General features: G+C 43.3%; 1 protein-coding gene across 1 annotated transcript in view; it reads left to right on the forward strand.

Annotated features, from left to right (window-relative positions):
• The window catches only part of fez1 (fasciculation and elongation protein zeta 1 (zygin I)), a 92,881-nt gene extending 78,108 nt beyond the window's left edge, over positions 1-14,773 (forward strand). Inside the window, exons 8-9 of the mRNA XM_072238390.1 lie at positions 147-212; positions 9,693-14,773. Of these exons, the coding sequence (XP_072094491.1) occupies positions 147-212; positions 9,693-9,709 (83 nt within the window). The 3' untranslated portion in view covers positions 9,710-14,773. The remainder of the gene's footprint in view (positions 1-146; positions 213-9,692) is intronic.
• Positions 14,774-20,380: the final 5,607 nt, after the last annotated feature.

The raw sequence follows: 20,380 nt of genomic DNA on the forward strand, positions 1-20,380 counted from the left end.
GACAGCCAGGATTTGTACTTTCAGGAGTTGGGGCGAAAAGCATATTTAAAACAGGAACACAAAGTAACAAGACTCCAGAGAAATTATGGCAAATGTTTGGAAGTTTGAATGTTTGAAGTCACTAATCAAACTATATTTTTCTATAGTTCTTCTGGCTATGAAGGAGGATAGTGAGAAGGTTCCAGTTTTACTGACTGACTACATTTTAAAAGGTAATTGTTTAAGTTAAAATACAGTCTCTCTCTCTCTCTCTCTCTCTCTCTCTCTCTCTCTCTCTCTCTCTCTATATATATATATATATATATATATATATATATCTGTGTTGCTTACACAATGAACAGTGGACTGGCCTATTTCAAATCTTCTTATTTGTTTTCTTCATGGTAATTGATTGAATATATGTATTAGGGAAACTGGAGGAAAATGGCAGCCTCACTCATGGGGATGGTAACAATTCGAGCAGAGAGCAGTTAAATTCTTCTGGAACAGCAGAGCAGGCTCATAGAGCCAAGGAGCCTTCTTCCCTTACTTCTGCTGTTCTTCTGCTCTCTCTGACCTTCATGAGTGCTTTCCCTTTCAGAAACCCAAACATCGGTGATACCCTGAGCAAGCATGCTTCAAAGTGACCAGATATAACCAGGGATGACTTGATCTTCATTATCCAGGGAAAATGTTCAGCTGTAGTGCTGATCCTTTAAAGATGGAGACAGCTTGGTTTCTGAATGATCATTAGTGTTGACGAATACCAGACCAGTTTGTACGGCACATGAAACACTCTGGTTTTCTCAACTCCAATCTAGGCCACCCTCTCATTATTTGAGACACTGCAGCATGTTCCATCCTCTCCGCTTGAGCCACGTCTCCTTTATTGACCGCTGACCAAATGGTACCGATGCCCGGGTCATCTCACTGAACTGCTGTCACTTCCCCAGGACTCAATTCCGGTAACTGGTTTGTCTTCAGATCAGTCAGGTTACAGTAAACTTGTGGAATGGGATCATCAGAAGCTCCCAATTGATCTACCACTCGATCTTGCCCTTGCCTTCCCTTTGCCTTCACCATGATGGCAAACTGGAACATGGGTTTCACTCCCGAGGCAGGAACGCTTTCCAACTCTTCATCACTGTCCTCATGCCAACGTCGGGACAAAACATCAGCATCAACGTTCCTACTTCCCGGCCGGTACTTCAGGTTGAAATCATAGGCAGACGCCGACAACCACCGATGGTCTGTGGCATCCAACTTCACCAAGGTCAGGATATAAGTTAGGGGATTGTTGTCCATTCTCACTTAAAACTTGGCACCATAGAGGTAGTCACTCAACTTATCCACCACAGCCCATTTCAATGCCAGGAACTTGTGCATGGGATAGGTTTTCTCAGAGGGTGACAGACTCTGGCTGACAAATGCAACAAGTTTCAACCCTGTGCCCTGATCCTGATAGAGGACACCCCCTAAGCTCTCTCTGCTGGCATCTGTATGCAGTACATACAGCAATCGGGAGTCTGCAAAAGCCAGCACAGGTGCTTGTGTCAGCAGCTCCTTCAGCGACTGAAAGGCCTCTTCACATTTTGCATCCCATCTCGCTCCAAAAGGCTCCAAAGGGCTAAGATAATCTTTACCCTCCTCCCTTTCTTCCCCAAGTGAGGTTAACCACACAGAAGCTGATTTAAAGGGTGACCCACTTTCGCATAGTCCTTCACGAACCTCCGATAGTACCCGTAGAACCCAAGGAATGAGCATAAAGTGCTAACAGTCTGGGACCTTGACCATGTGGTCACCGCCTCTATCTTAGATGGATCAGTAGCTACTCCACCGTGAGACTATGTGTCCAACATAGTTGACAGACATCTTGCAGAACTGGCATTTGTCCAGGGAAAGTTTTAACTCTTCAGCTTTCAGGTGGCTCAGTATCTTCAGTAACCTCGCTTCATGTTTCTCCAAGGTGGACCCAATACTATGAGTTTGTAAGGGGTTTTGCCCTACTGACCCCCCCGTTGCCTAGGGTAAATAGCCGTCGACCCCGCCAAACAGTGCAATCACTTTTGTGCGGATAGGGTGCGAGTCACCCAATGAACAGCCATAACACAAATATGAAAACAATATACCAAGTGCGAGTAAAGAATTATACTTTATAGCAAATTTTTGGTGATGGGTTGGTAGAAGTAACTATAAAAAACTAGGCGCCACATCAGTAACTTATCAGTCTTGTGCACATAATATTTTAATACGTTGGAGCTCACACCTCCTATTCCATCCACAACGTCCTTCCGAGACTCCGGCCACCATCCGAACCCCCGAGGTCCGGTATCCGCCACCCTGGAACCGCTGTCCATTCCTCACACGTCCATCCTCTCCACTCGCCTCCCGAAAATCCCCTGCTCCTCAATGCAGCACACGTATAAAGATAACAGAACATGACTTCCATTGGCTAACAAATGAATACAATTTCCGTTATCTCCCTGTATAACCCAAACATTGCAGTTACAGAGAACCCCTTGCTCAGCAGTTAACATTACGAGAAGCCATTTTAATATAACACTTCAGAGAAGCCATTTTGGTAATAATTGATCAACAGTTAACAGTCCACCTAGTATACAGAGAGCCCTACAATTACGAGAAGCCACTTTTATATAACATTTCAGAGAAGCCATTTTGGTAATAAGCAATCAACAGTTAACAGTCCACCTAGTATACTGAGAGCCCTACAAGTTCATCCAGATACACCAATATGTCAAGCAAGTTCATATCCCCCACCGTTTTCTTCATGACACGCTGGAAGTTTGCAGGGGCTCCCAATATGCTCTGGGGCATCCTTTCGAACTGGAAGAATTCCAGTGGACACATAAATGCCATCTTCTCTCTGTCAGCCTCACTCATGGGGATCTGGTAATATCCACTCCTCAAGTCCAGCACACTGAACCACTTCACACCACTCAAGACAGGCCAGCGTGTCTTTGATTCACGGGACCATATATTGGCCGGGGATGGTACGCCTGTTCAGAGTCCTATAATCCACGCATATCCGTACCTTCCCATTCTTCTTCTAGGACACCACTATTAGGGACGCAAAGGGGCTTCTGGACTCAGTGATGATCCCAGCTTCCTTCAGTTTACACAAATGCTGCCGAATGCCTTCCACCTCTGCAGTGACCTTTGTCTGAATGGGGTGTCCTCAGTCACCCGGATAGTGTGGCAAGTGCTCTTGGAACAACCCACATCAAACTCGTCAGTGGAAAAGACACCTTCCGGTTTCAACATCTTCTCTACCAACCCCCTCTTCCAACCCGCAGGCACCGGGGAGTCCCAAAGTTGAGTGAACTTACCCTTTTTTGAAGAGGGTTTCTCCCCAGCTTGTCTCACAGGGACAGTAGACATTACCATCACCGGGAGCAGGTGCGCCAGGGGCGTCCTTCGCTTGAAGGTGATCTCCCTCTTCGTAGTGTTCCTGACAATCTCTGCCATCCTGTTCACCTGTACAGCCAAGGGCTTCTGCAGTGCGGGCCTCACCAGTACCCCAGCAGGTAAGCCCAATTTCTCTTCGTGGTCTTCCGGGGCATCCACCAAGACGGCCTCAGCCTCAGGCATTCCAGGACATTTGGGGTTTCACTCTCGCTACTTCCCCTGGCTGTAACATGATTGGCTTTGACTGGGTGAACCACACAGTCACTCATCTAAGCTCATTATCCGGCCCAATGCAGCCATGCACTTTCTCAAATGCAGCTCGAAACACTAGGTGAACAGACAATGTTCTCAGGAAGCTCTCTCCAGCTTTCTTCTTGCAGGCTCCCATGAGCCTCCTTACAATAGGAGTGTTGGTCCCCATAAGAATGGGGTCCGGACAAACCAGCACTAATGCATCAAGGACCTCAGCCACTCCCACATCGGCATCCGAAAACCGCAGCTTCAATGACAAATAACCTTCGTATGGATAACCACCCGCACTAAGACCCCAGATCTCTAGTGCACTGAGTGGTGTCAATGGTAAATGCGTCAAATGCTGGTTGTAAAACGAATGTTACAGCAAAGTGACCTGCGATCCTGTGTCAAGTATGGCTCTAGCATAAATACCCTCTATCCGTAGCAATACACTGGAGCTTGTCCTCACTAAGCCTTCAGGAATAAGGTTTTTTGCTTTAGGATTTTCCTTGATATATTGCTGGGAATGTCCACCAATACGCTTTAGGATTTTCCTTGATATATTGCTGGGAATGTCCACCAATACGCCAGGCCGTCCCCTCACTGGGTCTCTTTTAAGTTTTCCGATGTCTCTCTCTGCTTCGGTACCCAGGGGCTCACTCTCCAAGGGGTTTCTCGTCCTTCACACTCCCACCTGAGGTGTCCCTCTTCACCACAGTTATTACAGACGATACCAGTCGCTCTCCTTCCTGCAGAACCCCAGCCATTAGCAGCCCTCTGCATAGTCTGTCCCCTTAGGGGGTCCGCCTCCATATCAGCTCCATCGTTGATAACAACCGGGACATCTCAGTTCTTAACTCTGCCGCGATCTCCTTTACTACTCCCCTGGGTGGGCTATCCGTGGTCACTTCAAATAGTAGTCATAGTCATAGTCATACTTTATTGATCCCGGGGGAAATTGGCTTCTGTTACAGTTGCACCATAAATAGTAATAGAACCATAAATAAATAAGCCAGGAAATAAGTCCAGGACCAGCCTATCGGCTCAGGGTGTCTGACCTTCCAAGGGAGGAGTTGTAAAGTTTGATGGCCACAGGCAGGAATGACTTCCTATGATGCTCTGTGTTGCATCTCGGTGGAATGAGTCACTGGCTGAATGTACTCCTGTGCCCAACCAGTACATTATGTAGTGGATGGGAGACATTGTCCAAGATGGCATGCAACTTGGACAGCATCCTCTTTTCAGACACCACCGTCAGAGAGTCCAGTTCCGTCCCCACAACATCACTGGCCTTATGAATGAGTTTGTTGATTCTGTTGGTGTCTGCCACCCTCAGCCTGCTGCCCCAGCACACAACAGCAAACATGATAGCACTGGCCACCACAGACTCGTAGAACATCCTCAGCATCGTCCAGCTGATGTTAAAGGACCTCAGTCTCCTCAGGAAATAGAGGCGGCTCTGACCCTTCTTGTAGAGAGCCTCAGTGTTCTTTGACCAGTCCAGTTTATTGTCAAATCGTATCCCCAGGTATTTGTAATCCTCCACCATGTCCACACTGACCCCCTTGATGGAAACAGGGGTCACCGGTGTCTTAGTTCTTCTCAGGTCTACCACCAGCTCCTTAGTCTTTTTCACAACGCAGAGGGCTACTACTGAGGACTGTGCCCTGCTGACACAGCACCCCCCCCCCACCCAGCGCCTCCAACGCATTCTCCTCCTCTCTACTTTTCTGATCAGCTCAACACATGAGAGAGGGGGGCACGTCTTATGAGACAGTCAGAGACCCCAAGTGATCAGGTCCTGTGACTGGGCACCTTTCACTATTTAGTCCATTCTTAACTGATCCACCTCAGCCAACTGAATGGCCCCTCTACACCAAGCAATTTAGCTGTCCACATTTTTTGGCTAGACATATGAGGGTTACCAAGACATCAGTACAGATGCGTGTTTAACACACATATTAATAATGTAGCTGTACCCTTTGAATTTTGTTTCCCTCTTATGCCATGACATCCATTGACCATAATGACTTTATGAGTTGAGGAGAGGTGAAGGAACCTCCCTTGAATGTCATGGATGATAATTAAGAATTGATTTTTCCACAATTTATTGCCCATTTACTCAAGAGTGTGATCTGAACTAGAGCTTAGAAATGCTATAAAACCCTTCACTAGATAGTAATTGCTAGGTCAGAAGATAAAATTGAAGATCTCACAGCAAGATTGCTGTTTGAGAGGGACATCAAAGACTGCTGTGTACTGTGCTTCATGAAAACATGGCTATCCGCCACCATTTCAGACTAAACACTGCAGCCCGATGGCTTCACTATTCTCCAGAAAAACAGGACAGCTCAGACTTTGAAAGGCAGTGGAGGAGGAGTATGCTTTATGATTAATTCATTGTGGTGCACAGACTCATCGTTCTGTCTCAGTCCTGGTCACCTGATCTGGAACATCTAGCAATCAAATGTCATCCATTTTACCTACCAAGTTTTCTGCCATCATCCTGGTAGCGGTGTACATTCCACCTTGGACCAACGTCAGGACGGCTCTGGAGGAGCTGAACAATGTAATCAGCAGGCACAAAACAGAACACCCTAATGCCTTCCCAATCATTGCGGGTGATTTCAACCAGACCAGCTTGAAGAAGTCTCTGAGCAACTACCAGCAATACATCATCTGTGGAACCAGAGGAGCCAACACACGTGACCACAGTCATACCACCACCAAGAATGCTTACCATGCTATTCCACACCCACACTTCGGAAAGTCTGATCACCTAGCTGTACTACTACTCCCAACGTATAGGCAGAGACTAAAGACAGCAGCACCAGTGGTGAGAATCAAGAAGGTATGGTAAGGGAGGCAGAGAACAAGACTGCTTTAAGTCGGTGGACTGGACAATATTCAGGGATTCTTCTTCAAGTCTGAATGAATACGCAGTTGTCACTGACTTCAGCAAGACTTGTGTGGATGAGTGTGTGCCTTCGAGAACATACCAGGCACACCCAAACCAAAAGCCATGGATGAACCAGAAGACTCGTAGTCCACTGTGGGCTAGATCTGTGGCATTCAGAGCTTGTGGTGATTGTGGCGATCCAGAGCTATACAAGAAGTCCAGGTACGACCTACAAAAGGTTATGTTAAGAGCAAAAAAAATTCCATTTGAGGTTTGAGATGGAATCATATACACGTCAGCTCTGGCAGGGTTTGCAGGCCATTACTTCCTACACAGTGAAACCTGTCATCATGAATGGCTGTGATGCTTCACTCCCAGATGTGCTCAACACCCTTTACGCACACTTTGGAAGGGAGAATAAAACTACATCTGTGTGAATCCCTGCCGAATCCGGTGACCCTTTGACCTCTGTCTCGGAATCCAACATAAGAGCTTCTTTCAAGAGGGTTCAAGTGGTGTTCCTGGTAGGGCTCTGAAAACCTGTGTCAACCAACTGGCATGAGTGTTCAAGGACATCGTCAATCTCTCACTGCTGGTGTTGGGAGTTTCCCATCTGCTTCAAAAGGGCGACAATCATACACTAACCTGGGCTCAAAATATTGATGCAATTACAAAGAAGGCATGACTTCGGCTATATTTCATTAGGAGTTTGAGGAGAATTGATGTGTCACCAAAGGCACTCGCAAAATTTCTATGGAAGTACCACAGAGCACATTCTGGTTGCATCACCACCTGATATGGAGGGGGTCACTGCACAGGTTCAGAAAAAGCTGCAGAATGTTGTGAACTCAGCCAGCTCCATCATGGGCACTAGCCTCCCCAGCACAGAGGACACCTTCAAAAGGTGATGCCTCAAAGAGGCAGCATCCATCATTGAGGACCCCCATCAGCTGGAACGTGCCCTCTGCTCATTGCTATCATCAGGGAGGACGTACAGGAGCCTGAAAACATACACTCAACATTTCAGGAACACCTTCTTCCCCTCTGCCATCAGATTTATGAATGGACCATGAACCCATGAACACTACCTCACTATTTTTTCCTCTCTTTTTGCACTAGTTATTTAATTTAATTTTCTTTGTTTATATATACTTATTGTAATTTATAGTTTTTTATTATTATGTACTGCTGCCGCAAAACAACAATTTTCGCAAGATATGCCAGTGATGTTAAATCTGATTCTGATTCTGATTCCAAGACTCATAAATAGTAACAATAACTGTTAAGGTGTTTGTTGTCCGTGATGAGCGACAGGCAACTGTTCAAAAGGGAAGATCTGGCCATCATTTTTCCACATCATCGAGTTCTGCATGGAGGTGATTGTAGGTGGGAGTGTGAGGTGAGCTGGGAATCTGATCTAGAAGACTGCAGTGGTTCAAGAAAGTGGCTGAAAAGGATGGACAGAGAGGCAATAAGCATTGGCCCTTCCAGCAATGCATTAAAAAATAATTTTTAAAGTCTGGCAGTAGAGCTTTAAAACACAAGAAATAGAAGCAGGACTAATCCATTCAGCCCCTTGTGCCTGTTCTGTCAATCAATAAGACCAGGGCTGATTCTTCATCTCAGCACCCCCCTCCTGCACTAATTCCAATTACATTTCCCTTAATAGCCAGGTAAGAGGCTCAACTGCAGTGAAGGGAGGGAGTCTCATCACAGCAAGGGACTCAGTCAAAACATGGTTACAGTTCAGAGTTTGATTAGCCTGTTACAAAGAATAGGGAGTCTCATTACACTCCACTCTACTATTTTTCTCTGCACCTCTCCCAGTTTCAGCAGATTCCAGTATCGGGGTTCAGTTCTGTCTCCATGTGTTGGCTCACGCTGCTTGTAAATGGAGGAAAATGACCCAAACTGGTGATTTGCTGACCGCTGATTTGGCACTAGGTCATATACAGCAGCCTCTCAGCATGCCAAAATTGTGCAAAATCCAATTTAGAGCATAGGAATAGGCCCTATGGCCCACAAAGTCTGCACTGAACACAATCCCAAATTAAACTAAATCTCTTCTACCTGATCATGACCCATATCCCTCCATCCCTGCATATTGTCTATCTAAAACCATTTTCAATACCACTACCATATCTCCATCCACCAACACCCTTGAAAGCGTATTCCAGTCACCTACCACAGTCTCTGTGTAAAAAGCTTGCCCTGTACCTCTCCTTTAAACCTTTCCTTTCTCACCTTGTAGTCTTGTAGTACATGATACTTTTACCTTCGGGGGGGGCGCGGGTAGATTCTGTCTATGCCTCTCATATCTTATAAATGTCTGTCAGGTCTCTCCTTAGCCTCCGATGCTTCAGAGAAAACAACCTCTCCTTATAGCTCACACTCTCTAATCTAAACCGCATCCTGGTAAGCTTCTTTTGCACCCTTTCCAAATCCTCCACATCCTTTCTTAAATGGGGGGTGACTAGAATTTTACGTAATACTTCAAGAACAGCGTAATTAAAATTCTGTATCGCTACACCATGACTTCCTGACTCTTGCCCCAACCGGTGAAAGCAAGCATGTCATATGCCTTCGTTAGCACCCTATGTACTTGCATGGCCAGTTTCAGTGAGCTATGAACTTGGACCCCAAGATCATTCTGTACATTAATGCTGTTTAACATTCTGCCATTTCGTTGTTAATACTTCAAACTGTGCTGTGACTCCTCTGTATAGACTGAAGCATCAGTCCATATTATGTAGTCAGGTTTTTGAAGCAGGCCTCAAAGGCACAACAGTGTTAACAAAAAGCGAAAGCTGATAACAACACTGAACCCCATTCTATTAAGGGCATAGAAGAGGGCTGGTTGTGAATAATGGGTGGTAAGTTCATGTAACAGTGATTCTGCCAAGGTTGACAGCCAAAATACATGCAGGCCATAAACTCCCCTTAGACAGAAAGATAAATACAACAGCAGTAACTGGAAGTTAATATTAATGTTTAATGAACAGTGGGGTCTTGTATTCTCCTGGGATGGTGCTCAGAAGGTATATGGAGCTTTATTGGCCATTCTTGGGTCTGTGAGTTAAATTTTTATACATAATTCATGTGATGCCTGTCCTTCACAGCTCTATTACATCTTGATTTGTCTTTTGCATTCCAGTTCTGTGCCCAACATAGACCATTGCATTGTCCCCATGGAAGCCAGGATTAGCTGGGCTGCCAGATTCTCGCTTGCAGACTGCACTTCAAGGCCAAAATAATGTCCAGATATGCTAACCACATGAAAACTGTCTCCATCAAGAAGAAGAGAGGGCGCAGCCAATTGAAAGACATGTGGTCTCTTCAGCTTTGGGAAAGGTTTTGTAAATAATTTATTTCTAAGCGTCAACCGATGTTGACATTAATAATCCAATATCGGAAAATCATCAACAAAAATTGGAAACTAACAAGAACAATTTAGCTGTACTTAATCTGTCATGGCTTCATCATTGGGTCGCTGTGTGCTGGGGTGGTGGAAATCCAGGCCTGTGTATAATGCAGTGGCCCTTAGTCCACTCCTGGTTTGGGAGATTTCCAGTAAGAATTCTGTTCATGCAGAGTCAACTCCACTAACTAGGAGGAATATGCAGTGGGAAGGAGAAAAGATCTGGCAATCTTTCCAAAAGCACTGAGCCACCATTTACAGCTTTTACAATGCATTGCAGTCCTAAAGTAGTAAATAGAAATCCACAATAAGATAACATGAACAATTACTGGGAAGGATAAACAGACCAAATAATAATATTACAAGGGATTTCTCAGTAACATTTGACAACTGCTATTTAGTGACATCATTGCCAGGAAAAGACACATTTGGTAAGGTAGATGGAAAAAAAGTGATACAAAGGACAGTGTTTATTGATTCCAATCCCTAATGGTGCCAGCTGTTTGTTGGTGTGGTGCTGACTACACGTGTACCTGATCACGCATTGAAATCTTTAAACAATGATTGACTGAATTGTTTATGAATTCAGGTTAATGATCTCCAGTGGCGGGATAAAGGGCCTTGCTAAAACGGTAGCTCTGCTAAATCATGGTGACAAAGTGTACGTCATCCAGTATTTATGCAGTCTTCATGATTGCTTATCAAGCACAACATACATCAAGCCACACCCCTAATTATAGACACGCATGAAGAGAATAATCAGCCAATCAGAACTGCTGATAACTGCAAGAAGAAATCCACATGCAGCATCATTTAATGCAGAATTCATTCCAGGTCTTTCCCTGGTCAACACTGCCCTCAACAAATTCCCTGTCAACCTACTGCAGCCAGCAGCCACGTCTATGTGGTTATTCCAATAAAAAGCCTGGTCTCTAAGCATGTTTTATTTGCTTTGCTATTCTTTAACAGCTATTAGCTATTTTCTCTGTTATATAGCCTGCAATAAAGTGTCATCTTAAACTGATCTTCCTGTATAGTGCCATGTTTATAAAGAGCACTTTCTAACGTGTCTTCTCTCTCTCTCTCTGATACCACCCTGCTTCCTCTGTAAAGTGTTCCTTCACTGTCGGCAGCCTCTCTGAGATGGTCTGTCACTGCTGGGTGGCCTTTCCTCGACCTGGTGTCGCTTTGTAAGTTACTCTCCCTCAGCTCTGGGTTCTCTGCTTTTCTGAAGTCACCTGGTAGATTTTAAACGAGAGCAGCAACAGGCATGATCGACTTTTTCAGTCCTCCAGCTGGCAATAAACCCCTGAATTCCAGTTCAACAGTATGAGCCGATCCAAGATTTTAACCCAATGTAAACTCGAGAGGAAGTGGCTTTTTCATCAGGGTAGTAATGTAGTACTTCAAGCCACAGCTCCCTCTCATTTCAAGTGGTCTCAATGCAATGCTGTGATTTCATTGGAGAGGTTCTCTTCGTAATCCAGGTTGAATGAGGTGACTGTTTATTTTACAATAACCATGCACATAACAGTGTTGCCACAGCATCAAAGTAGCAGGATGGTGGTTGCCAGGGAGGATGAAAGGAAATGTGCCAGCTTTATAGCTTCCTACTTCCTAACTCATGTGATGGTATTATTTTACACAGGGCTGGGTTGATGAGCAATATTGATGCCATCCACATCTAGGAGGAGTCACACTGTGGAAACACTGAGACTGATGCAAGTGGGAGAGTGGAAGGGCTCCATTGAAACAAATTCCATCAAAAGGAGCTGTTGCTTTCTGATAGCCAGCCCCTGTTCCTCAACTCCTATTGGTCACCTTCTTGCCTAAGATAAAAATCATCTTTTAAGACATGTCCCTGCCTTATTATATCATCTAAATGGTGACACAGATTGGTTAGCACATTACGGATTATGTAAATATCACTTATTTAGTGCTTCACAAGATAGAGGAGCAGAATGAGGCCATTTGGCCCATTGAGTCTGCCCCACCAATTTCATCATGGCTGATCCAATTTTCCTCTCAGCCCCAGTCTCCTGCCTTCTCCCCGTATCCCTTCACACCCTGACTAATCAAGAATATATCAACCTCTGCCTTAAATATACATTGTTCAGGACTGGAGCACGAATGTGGTAATATTGAACAACGAGCAGGATATTTGGTGCTCTGATACAAATGATTGATGTATTTATTTCCAAAATGAATGGAGTTGATACTAAGAAGGAAGTGCAGCACATAGACAGTAAATTTACAGTACATGGGCCTTTGAAAAGTCCAATCTTGCATTCTACATTATTCACTCCAGGTCAGCTCCCTACTTTGGTGTGTTTTCTTTCAAAGCGAGTGTCTAAATAACCTTTTAAAAATGTTAAGGTGCTGCAGTACTTCTCTGTTTAAACCTTTCACAAGACAGACCTGGAATATGGATTCCACCCACCCCCAGCTTCCAAGAAGCTACTGAGCTCGGATCTAAAATCCAGTATTATTATGACAGGCTAATCAAGTTCTGAAATGAGTCAACTGACTGATCTGCTGCTTGCAAATGTGAATGTGGCGTATGAAGATTCACGGTGCCAGTATACCTTTCTCACTGAAGCAAGCTTTCAGTTGCTATCCACAGTCAGATTGAGAAAGTCGCCCCTTTGATAAGGAGACACCATCAGTTTCAGTTCTTGGTCCTACCCTCATGTGAAGATGAATTTCCAAAAGGCTCAAACAGCTTTATGATTAAATGTTGCTGCAAAGCAAAGTTAAAACATTAAACACTATACTTATTGGCGGCAGTTTAGAATTTAGACCTTGCAATAAGAAGGGAATGGATGGCATGTTGAGGGTAATTTTGAATGTCTCTCCACACCCTATTTCAAATAGTTTCTTTCACCTGCCTGTAAGGAATGTGTGTCCAACATGGAATTACACTGCACCCCACTGTCTTTGACAAGCACAATCAGGAGTGCATAATACATTTTGTAGACAGGAACCAACACTTAGAATGAATAATGGGGACCTGCTCATAACCTTGAGCTGATATAGCGCCTCTGGACAAAAGTACAGAATTTGAAATGTTATGAGGGAGGGAGGGAGGCGTGGAGTGGCGCATTTTTTTTATGAAGAGTAGTAGTTGTGTCACTCTGCATTTTCCAGTGCAGTTGCTGTTCTGGAAGTATAAAAGGAGCTATCATTAGGTTTGTAATCTAAGCTGTCCCTGACCTGAGCCCAGTGTCCAAAAATAAAGTGGGTGCTCCTCCAACATTGAAATCAATGACGAGACAAAGTTCATACGAAGAGATATATTAGTTACAAAACCCTGTGCCAATCCTCAGTCCCACAATCAATGTGTGACTTATGATTTATCCTATTCTAAATGACTTCATGCGATTTGTAGCATATCCCATACCATTTGAAAAGGACGGCTATTGTAAAATGGAAGGCATAGGAGACAGTCACTACAATCATCCTATCACCAACGGTGGAATCTAAATACCACAAGTTAAACTGCATGTAGGTAATCCATACAAGAAAACAAAGAGAATGAAGCAAGTTTGGAGAAGTAAAATGAAGTCAGCATTTCAGATGTCAGACCTCCATGGTATGAATTTCCATCCAAAAGTCTGTATTAAATTATTAACTGATCTTTACAGATACTGGGCAACTTAATATGTCACTGCAGTAGGTTCTAATTTCATTTCTCAAACATACTGTATGTGGTTATTATCAGTGAAGAGTGCAGCAATTGAACCTTGTGTAAACAAGGCAGGAAATATATCTGGATTGGCTATTAAGTACTTGTATTTCTTTGATAATGAAGAACAAACATTAATATTGATCAATGTTCTTTTTATAAATGGTGGAAGAATGGAACAAGTGTATGCCTTACTAAATTCCTGTGGCAAAATGTACACAAACTCCCTGTTCCTCCTTTAAAGAGAAGATATCCATTAATCATAGTTTTTCTTGTCTTTGTTGAACCATTCTCTCTCTTCCTCCATATTGTTGAATTTCACAGGGTAGGGACGCTGTAATGTCCGCGCACATTTTGGTGCCACCTTTCACTTGACGCAAGAGGATTTTGCTACAGTCATGTCTGTGGCAGATTCCCTTGGACATCAAAGTTCATAGAGACAACTGAAACATCAGTGCATCAGTTATTAAGCTATCATTTGCTTGACATTTCACCAGAGATACCTCTACCCCATTTCCTTCCCTCAAAACTACCAGCAGCTGTGTGGCTGGTCAGTTTAAGCTGTTCGACTCTATTTGTCCTTCAACTCTCAACTTTGAAGTATCATACAAAGAGCTCCTGGATCAGTCAGTGATTGACAGTATTCAACAGCTATTCTATCAGGATGAATGGAGTGACAAGCGGGCCAGATAGACCTCGATTAAATTATGAAGTGTTTTCTCTCTCAACTTCTGTCATAGTATTGTAGATAAATTAGTTTAAATTTATTTGTTGATAAGGATGCAATTCTGTACCATATTTCCCATCTCCTGAATAAGAGCAACAGCAAATATGTGGGGAAAATAGATGGAACACATATTTCTATTTCAGAAATTAACCTTGATTTGTTGGATAGCAAATCATCCTACCATAGAAGGAGCTGATCGATTTTAGCATTCCCAATTGGGGTCATCCAAGAAAAATAGAACAGGACTACTTGTTAAAGCCACTAGGAATAGATTTAAATCCAACTTTGCCATTCAATGACAAAACCACATTATCTCTTTAAAACACTGTTCTGTAACTAATGTATGTCAGTTTATTGCCAAGTATGAAGTTGTAACTGAAAATGCTAAAATAATTGACAATAAAGGTTTGCAATGTTTTATATACATGGAATGTTGCAGTTATTTATAAACCTAAAGGGAAAGGTTGAACAGGTGAGGATTTTATTCCCTGGGGCATATGAGATTGAGGAGAGACTTGTTAGAGGTATACAAAATTATGAGAGGTATAGATAGGGCAAATTCATGCAGGCTTTTTCCGTTGAGGTTGGGTGAGACTAGAACTAGAAGTCATAAATTTAAGGTGAAAGGTGAAATATTTAAGGGATCTCATGGACTCTTCTTCACTCAGAGGGTGGTGCAAGTGTGAAACGAGCTGCCAGTGGAAGTGGTGGGTGAGACTCCAATGGTAGGAATTAAGAAAAGATTGGATAGGTAAATACATAGATGAGAGGGGTTTGGAGGGTTATTACCAAGATGCAGATAGATAGATGGGACTAGGCAGAACATAAGAACAAAAGAAATAGGAGCAGGAGTAGGCCATCCAGTCCATTGAGCTGCTCCACCATTCAATAAGATCGTGGCTGATCTGTCCATAAACTCAGCTCCATCTACCTGCCTTTTCCCCATAACCCTTAATTCCCCTACTATGTAAAAATCTATCCAACTGTACCTTAAATATATTTAGTGAAGAAGCCTCAACTGCTTCCCTGGGCAAAGAATTCCACAGATTCACCACTCTCTGGGAAAAACAGTTTCTCCTCATCTCTGTCCTAAACCTTCTAGGCAATGTCCCCTACTTCTAGTCTCACCTGCCAATGGGAGCAAATTTCCTACTTCTATCTTATCTATCCCTTTCAAAATTTTGTTTGTTTCTATAAGAACCCCTCTCATTCTTCTGACTTCCAGAGAGTATAGTCCCAGGCAACTCAATCTCTCCTCATACGTTAACCCCTTCATCTGGAATCAACCTGGTGAACCTCCTCTGCACTGCCTCCAAAGCCAGTATATCCTTCCTCAAGTATGGAGACCAGAACTGCACACAGTACTCCAGGTGCGGCCTCACCAGTACCCTGTATAGTTGCAGCATGACCTCCCTGCTCTTGAATTCAATCCCTCTAGCAATGAAGGCCAACATTTCGTTTGCCTTCTTAATAACCTGTTGTACCCGCAAGCCAGCTTTTTGCAATTCATGCACAAGCACTCCCAAGTCCCTCTGCACAACAGCATGCTGCAATTTTTCACCATTTAAATAATAATCTGCTCTTCTATTATTCTTCCAAAGCAGATGATCTCACACTTACCAACGTTGTCTTCCATCTGCTAGACCTTGGCCCACTCACTTGACCTATCTATATCCCTCTGCAGACTCTCCACATCCTCTGTACAATTTGCTTTTCCACTCAGTTTAGTGTCATCAGCAAATTCTGCTGCACTACACTCAGTTCCCTTTTCCAAATCATCAATGTAAATGGTAAACAGCTGCGGGCCCAGCACCGACCCCTGCAGCACCCCACTCACCACTGACTGCCAACCAGAGAAACACCCATTTCTACCAACTCCCTGCCTTCTATTGGTTAACCAATCCACTATCCATGCCAATACACTTTTTCCGACTCCATGCATCTGTATCTTATTTAAAAGTCTCTTGTGCGGCACCTTATCGAGTGCCTTCTGGAAATCCAGGCATACGACATCCGCCCGTTCCCCTCTATCCACTGCACTCATTATATCCTCAAAGAACTCCAGTAACTTTGTCAAACAGCACCTGCCCTTTCTGATTCCATGCTGTGTCTGTCTAATGGAACCACTCCTTTCTAAATGTTTCCCTATTTCTTCCTTAACAGCTTCAAGTATTTTCCCGACTACAGGTGTTAAGCAACTAGCCTATAGTTCCCCGTCTTTTGCCAACATCCTTCTTTTAAAAAGATCAGGTCAGCATGGACTAGATAGGCTGAAGGGCCTGTTTCTGTGCTGTAGTACTCTATGGCTCTAAAACTGCACAAGGAACAATCTGGCCATGTTGCAATGTGTTTTACCTCATTTCAGCTGTGGCATCAGAAGATTATAGCAGCAAGCCCCAAAATAAGTCTCTCTTAAATTAACCATGTGTTTCACCAGCTTTGCCTCCATCTGAGGTTCGGTCTTGTGTTAATAACATCTTCAACAAGATGCTTACAAGTGGAAAGAGATAGAGAGATCCCATATTGCTGCTTGTTCAGTCCACTGACACATCTCCTGGAGGTAATTCCAGCATTGCTCTATAGTCCCAGATAGACTTGCTATTCAGTAACAATGAATATCAACCAGTAGAGGTCCTATCAGAATGGAGACTATGCATATGGCCTGGATTCTGCTCTCCTATTTTCCAAGTCATGTTTTCTCGAAAGAATCCCTTACAAATGCTTGAAATATTGAACAATATAAACATGCTAGAAAAATTGGAGTTTATACAAGAAAAGAACACCATCAGAATGTTATACGCAGGCATGAATGCAACATTTGCTGAGAATTTTCAATGGAACTGAGTTGAATCATCAGCGAACATTGCCAAGTCAAATGTTAGAAGGCGAGGCCACTGATAAACCTGGTGTATATTTTCTGGGTTTAGGATACTACTCTATTGAATTTTACTAGGCGTAGGATAACTGGCTTCCAACATTAACAGTCATCTTTCTAAGTGAGATACTTGATTCCAGCAGGTGAAGTACTGTATTTACCACTGGATTCCAACCCACTACAGTTTTACCTGGCTTTTGCCTGCATGATCAATCTGCCATTGTGGCTTTGTCAAAAACCATGTACCATAGAACTGCTCTGTCCTCATGAGCATCCACTAGAAATTCAATCCTTGATAAGACACAGCTGCACTTTACAATTCCATGCTGACCGATCGTGAATAATGTATCTCTCTTTATGCTGCCCCTCAGAACATTTCTCAACAATTTGACACTATAGGTATCAGACTGACTAGTTTGTCACTTTCTCCCTCTGTAAACAAGATCACTTTATCTGCACTACATCTAAAGTCAAGGAAACCTGACACTATCCACAACTGCAATCATTCTCTCCCTCCACTATTGGCATACTTTGATTGTGGGGTTTAGGATCTATATTAGCCCAAGCCACACCACACGTTTGTCCAGATCCGTATTTCCCAACAAGGAGGGCAAAGGAAGCTGCTGCACGGGGATAATTCACACACTATCCTGACTTGGAAATATACTGCAAGTCCATCATCATGGGGTCAAATCCTAGAATTGTTTACAGGGTGGCACTGTGGGAGTATCTTCATCAAAAGGACTGCAGCTGTTCCAGCATGATGCACAGTGCCCGTGTTCTCTTGGGTTATCAGGGCTGGGTAAGAAATGTTGCCCTTTCATTGATGGCTGCATCACGTAAATTAACAACAGAAATACATCCTTTCCATATTTCCACATTTTCCACACAAGAAAACCTGTAAATAAACCCATATCTTTAATATATAATGTAAGTGTTCATCCTCGGTAGTGAGTTTTACTTCAGAAAGCAAATTTTAATGTTTTTATTCAGAGGATCTCAAAATGCTTTGCAGCCAACTAAGTACTTCTTTGTGACCATTATTGTAGGGAACACAACAGCAAATTTTCACATATCAAGATTTTACAAAACGATACCAATTGTATAATACTTTATTGATAATATTTAAATATTATCTTGGACAACATGATGTCTGTCCTCAAACAAGAAAAAGTCTGCAGATGCTGGAAATCTGAGCAACACACACAAAATGCTGGAGGAACTCAGCAGGCCAGGCAGCATCTATGCAAAAAAGTACAGTCGACGTTTCGGGCCAAAACCCTTTGTGCTTCTAAGTAGTGTCATGAAATCTCTGATACCCATCGTAGAACAGTGATTGAACCACAGCTTACTGCCTCATACAAAGGATGGCATCTCCAACACTGCAACACTCCCTCCACTCTGCCATGAACTACTAATATGGATTTTGTGATCAAATCATTTTAACCGGGTCTTGAACACACAACATTCTCTCCCACTTTGCTGACAGCTTTGAAGTGAAGAAAAGCGCGAAGTTTTCTTTTCCTGAAATACAGACTTCAGGTAAGTACTGTAAGTGTTCAATCCTGACCAGGCTGCATGTGATGAGTGATGTTGGACTACTCTGTTACACCAACTTGCAACCTGTTACACTGATACCCAACATCACAAAGCCCAAAAATTACTTCATCTCTGCAACTGGCAGACAGCCTGTTAAAATTACGATACACTGTATTTAAAGTTTTGATGGTGCTTGAATAGCTGACAATAGATAAGAAGAAATAACTTGTAATGAGTTCAATGCATTAAGATGGTAGAACAATGGAATAAATAGTATCAACTGAATTCAGACCAAGAACCTATAGGTGCCCCTGAGAAAGGCTTGTTGGTGCCCCAAAAGAGAGAGGATTTGAGCAGCTTTACATCCATTGTATCACCAAACACTGTGAGATTTTATAACATCAAGGAACACACAGTTGCTGAAAATGGATTGCAGGTATATGGACAGCAAATAGGACAAGACAAGAAGGTGATAACAAGTCACAAGAATGTAAAGGTAAATGAAATGAGGAAGTACTCAGTGACGTGTACTTATCAGAAGGAAGTGGTGGTGGGATTAAATGGTGGTGAGACTGAAGATTTTACAATTGTAACAAAAAATGGCAGCACTCAAGCACAGATCTGCAGGATGGATGCAAGTACTGAGAGAGCGGCTGAGCCAATCATTCTGATCTGTCGAAAGGCAGATCATTTTAGTGGCCCGCTCAGTTTAAGGAGAGACAATGACTCCCTGTCTGCAGCCAGTGGCAGTCCTATCCCTTCTATTGATCAGGATCTGTCCCTTTGGCCCATCCTGTGGGACCCTCAGTCAGAACCTGGGGCCCTGAAGCAACTAAATGCAGAATCTTTACAGCAGCTGTCCAATGGGAGGTCTCGATTGAAACTGATCAATAGGTTAGAGACTTGGAGTACAGGGCTGAAGAAAAAGTTCAGAAGTGAATTAGATCAGTTGAAGCAGAAGGTGAAACCTAAAGGAAGATCACCAGACCAAATGAAGGGTGAAGAAGATGATCGTCAGTGGGAAGGCCACATACAGGATGATGGATTTATTGACATTCCACTTATTTAATTTAATTCTTTAAACAATTAAAGAATTTCATTTAAAAAATATTATATGTTATCTACCAGGCATTGGCTTAATTCTTTGAACTCTGAAATCTCCTGCATAAACTTGGCTAAGGCTTAGCACCTGTTTGGAAGGAAGCTTATTACTTGTTCATTTATCACAAAATTTCCTAATTACAATCAAGAGTGAGTGTAGCAATGTTCCCTCTTTGGGCTGCAGTTAGCTCTGATTTGGACTGAGTTAATTCTAAAGGGTGGGAGGGCCGAGGTAATCAAAGCAGCCGGTGATGTTCAGCAGTGATGGGACAAGAAGTCCAAGTTCACTGCCCCTAATTCTAACAAGTTTCTTCAGGCAGGTATTTTAAGTTCATTTAAGGGTCCATCCATGTTCGTCCATCGTCGTCGTCGATGATGACCTCGACACCATTGATGGTGTCGAGACTAGTGCATGATTTGGTTTTAAGTGAGGGAGAGTTGCACAGTGTCAGCCTCACTCTCTCTTCCCACTTCCCATCTGGATCCAGTGTCAAGAC

The sequence above is a fragment of the Mobula birostris genome, chromosome 20, assembly GCF_030028105.1.
Source record: "Mobula birostris isolate sMobBir1 chromosome 20, sMobBir1.hap1, whole genome shotgun sequence".
NCBI lineage: Eukaryota > Metazoa > Chordata > Chondrichthyes > Myliobatiformes > Myliobatidae > Mobula > Mobula birostris.